Here is a 3,840-nt window from a genome sequence, read left to right on the forward strand (position 1 = left end):
CGCACTTTCATGCTATTATGATTATTATTAATAATGTTATTATTCCAAATGGCCAATTAGAGAGTGAAAGCAAGTTTCTTTTAATAGGCCAATATTTACTGTTTTCACTGCTTCTCTATCACTAAACCTTTTAGTAGCTTTTTCTTCATGTGTAAGTTGTTCATAAAACAATAATACAATTAGTGGGAAAACAATGTTTGAAAAAGAAGAGGATTTCGCCGGAAAATAAGCTAAAAATTGACTTTTTGTTTGAAGAAAATGTAGTTTTTAAAATGGAACTGATTTAAATTGCAAATATAATGTATCAAAATGGTTAAAAAGTTGAAATCATAACATATGTTTACAAAAATGGGCAATTAGTGGGTGTAAGTTGAGTCTTTTTGAAAAGATGCCTTCAAAAGAACATGCTGGCAGCTAGCTTGTTGTTTTGGTGTTTGATGCCTGCTAATGTGTGCGCGTGTGTTTGTGTGTGTGCACGTGCATCTCAAGCGAGCGAGTCAGTGCACCAGGGCCCCGGATGAGCGCGCGTGCCCCACACTCGGTTGAATCCTTCTCTCTGATTGGACGAAGCGCCTTGTTGACAGGGACGGTCTGACAATACGATTGGTCCATCGCACGCGCTTACGTACCCTCGAGCTGCGGGCTGGGCGTAAGAGGCAGACCGGAACCGGAGAAGGACGATAACGGTTTGAGAGAGAGTCCACGCTCATATTGTGCTACCGCGGGTTCAGAACGCCGAGCTATGCCAGGAAAACTATAAAGTGAAGCCATGTTGTCGCTGCTGTGATGTTTTAAACTATTTCCTATTTATTCGCTTCACTCGGGCTCGTACGGTTTGATTGGTTTTACATGCGGCGCGATTAAATTGGATAACAGAAGGGGCGGGAGAGCAACAAGTGGAGTGTGTCGCGGAGAGGCCGACATTCGCCACCAGCCATGGAAGAGCACAAGGAGCCCAACAGCGGCCGGGACTCGACCGAGGACGAGAGCCTGTCACCGAACCTTCCATCCCCTCCCATCATCATCCCCCACCAGGCTGTCCAGCAGACTCACAGAACCACAAACTTTTTCATCGACAACATCCTGCGGCCGGACTTCGGCTGCAAAAAGGAGCCGAGCTACCGCGAGAGGAACCAGACGGCGGGCAGAGAAAACGTTAACCCGCTGGCCGCGGCGAGGCCGCACACCGGCAGCCTGTGCTTGGACTCGAACTGCAGCAGCGACAGCGCCTCGTCGTCGCCGTCCTCCTCCTCGTCGTCTTCATCGCCCTCGTCCAAACAGGCGAAGCAAGTGGAACCGGCGAGCAACGGCACGGGCAGATATGCTGACAGCCCCGCCGCCATTGTGGTTATGAACGGCAGCAATGGAGCGTCGCCGCCCGCCGCCAAGGACCAGCAGATGCTGTGGCCCGCCTGGGTGTACTGTACGCGATACTCGGACCGGCCCTCATCTGGTAAGGCGCTAACAGCTCCCTAGTGGCATCGCTCTTTCTTATTAAGCATTTATAATAAATCCATTGGATTTTAAACTGCATGAAAATACTCACACACCATCTGGAAATATTTCAGTAATCAATCTCAAAATGCTTCATTTCCAATAAGCTATGATCCATAATTCATTCAGAATACAGCATGCATTTGATTAAATTACAATCTGCTAGACATTTATGATCATTTAAATAAAATTACTGCACAAACACTATGATTGTTAATGTTATTGTGCATGCTGCAGTATTGTAGCATTATTATATTACAGTGCTGTCCACGGTAATTAGATTGAAATATTTTGTACGTAACTGATTTATTTTATTTTATTAAATGATTGATTTGTTGTAAATTAAGCTGATAGGATTCTAGTATCAATAAAATAATAACTAGACACGTGTTTTAATTGTGAGTCTTGGTTATATTATATTATTAGTCATTTGCATACTAATTATGATAAGATATATAATAGCGTGTTCATTTAACGTGATTGTGGTTTCATTTTCATAATTGCATGAGACGTCTTTTCTTTTGGTTTTCAAAAGAGGGATAATAATTTCTCGTGCTCATTTTTATTCATAGCCTGAGGCTGATGTCTAAAAATACTCCTGCACATTTATGTCATTAATAGGCTGCATTAAAGTACTTGCCATATCATAATAGTGCAGCGGGCTGTTATATAAGAGGCAGATTGGTGTTTTTATTTTTGCAAAGAGAGTTTTCATGCCGGTTTGAGCGGAGCCTTTTGCTCAATGATGCGTCCTCATCGGCTCCTCGCTCGCTTCGGCGCTTCCTTTCCGGGTGACACGTAGACATTTACGTTTTCGTGCCATTGTTGTTTCCACACCAGGGCCGAGGACACGCAAACTGAAGAAGAAGAAGAGCAGCAAAGAAGACAAGCGGCCCAGGACGGCGTTCACGGCCGAGCAGCTGCAGAGACTGAAAGCCGAGTTCCAGGCCAACCGCTACATCACGGAGCAGCGGAGACAGTCGCTGGCCCAGGAACTCAACCTCAACGAGTCCCAGATCAAAATCTGGTTCCAGAACAAGCGGGCCAAGATCAAAAAGGCAACGGGCTACAAGAACGGCCTGGCGCTGCAGCTCATGGCCCAAGGACTGTACAACCACTCCACCACCACCGTGCAGGAGGACAAGGACGACAGCGAGTAGACACTCTTATTTAAAACACATTACTCCCCTATGGACATCGTTGCTATTAAAATTTATATATAGCCGCTGCAGTTATCATGTCGTAAACCGTATATTTCATTCATTTCCGGTATGCCCCGCCACCACCACCACCACCAATCATCACCATCTCTCATTCAGTGGTTGTTTTTGAAGATGCCACAATGTGCTCCTCCATGGTTCCTTCACACATCACAGACTCAGCAAAGCCAAAGATTTTCATATGTTCACATGTATAAAAATGAAAATGTAAAATTAAAAAAAAAAAGGACGAGAGACGAGAGCGAGGTGGACTATTCTTTTGGTTCCTCTTTTCTTTCGGTTCATTCGGCGTATATGAGTTGATGTGGTCTGGCGCAATGTTTGCGGACAAAGCCAAAATAATGCAGCCTGTTATTTATTGTGCGCGTTTCGAAAAGGGCTGGAAAAATTACCGACGTGACGGAACCAATGAGAAGAACCATGACAGTTGCCATGCAGCAACATAGTGTACACACACACACACACACACACACACACACACACACACACTCGGCTCCTAAGCGCATACAGTACAGTACAGTAGGTGGAATTAAAATAACTTCTAAATTTGTACACATGCAACTATTACTAGAAAGTGCACCATATTTATGACACGAGTTCTCTCTTTCCTGTCACACACACACACACACACACACACACACACACACACACACACACACACACACACACACACACACACACACTGTGAAAACAAATAATACAACTCACCTGCTTGCTGGTCATGTGACCTGAATTTGAAGAAAACGAGTTTCTTTTTAAGTGGGAAATAATATTAAATACAATATGACATTTTGAAGGTTTTTGATGATCTTTTATGTGTTTTCGCGTACATGATAGATTTAAAAGTGCACACCGCACAGACTGCGCTGTGTAATATTGGAATTATCTGTGCGGTGCGTCTCGTATATAAGTGATTGTGCGTATGAGATGTAATTAAGAGCTAACAAGCCTGCAGAAGTCTGCATGCATGCAGTTCACGGCCCTGCGCGTTTCAGGCGCCTTTAATTATTTCAAGCGCGCCACCACATCACTTTGTGTTGACTTGTGCCTATGGAGCAGCAATTGAATAAGACCTGTGAACTGTGTTTGTAATTGATTTCAGTAATGGGGCTCGCTGCTAGTTTAT

General features: G+C 44.3%; 1 protein-coding gene across 1 annotated transcript; it reads left to right on the forward strand.

The window, feature by feature from the left end:
• Positions 1 to 675: 675 nt before the first annotated feature.
• On the forward strand, positions 676 to 2,942 carry en1b (engrailed homeobox 1b). The gene is made up of 2 exons (XM_058051699.1): positions 676 to 1,453; positions 2,335 to 2,942. Exons 1-2 carry the CDS (start codon positions 937 to 939, stop codon positions 2,652 to 2,654), a joined length of 837 nt encoding a protein of 278 aa, XP_057907682.1. The 5' UTR covers positions 676 to 936; the 3' UTR covers positions 2,655 to 2,942.
• Positions 2,943 to 3,840: the final 898 nt, after the last annotated feature.

This window comes from Doryrhamphus excisus, chromosome 16 (assembly GCF_030265055.1).
Source record: "Doryrhamphus excisus isolate RoL2022-K1 chromosome 16, RoL_Dexc_1.0, whole genome shotgun sequence".
Classification (NCBI taxonomy): domain Eukaryota; kingdom Metazoa; phylum Chordata; class Actinopteri; order Syngnathiformes; family Syngnathidae; genus Doryrhamphus; species Doryrhamphus excisus.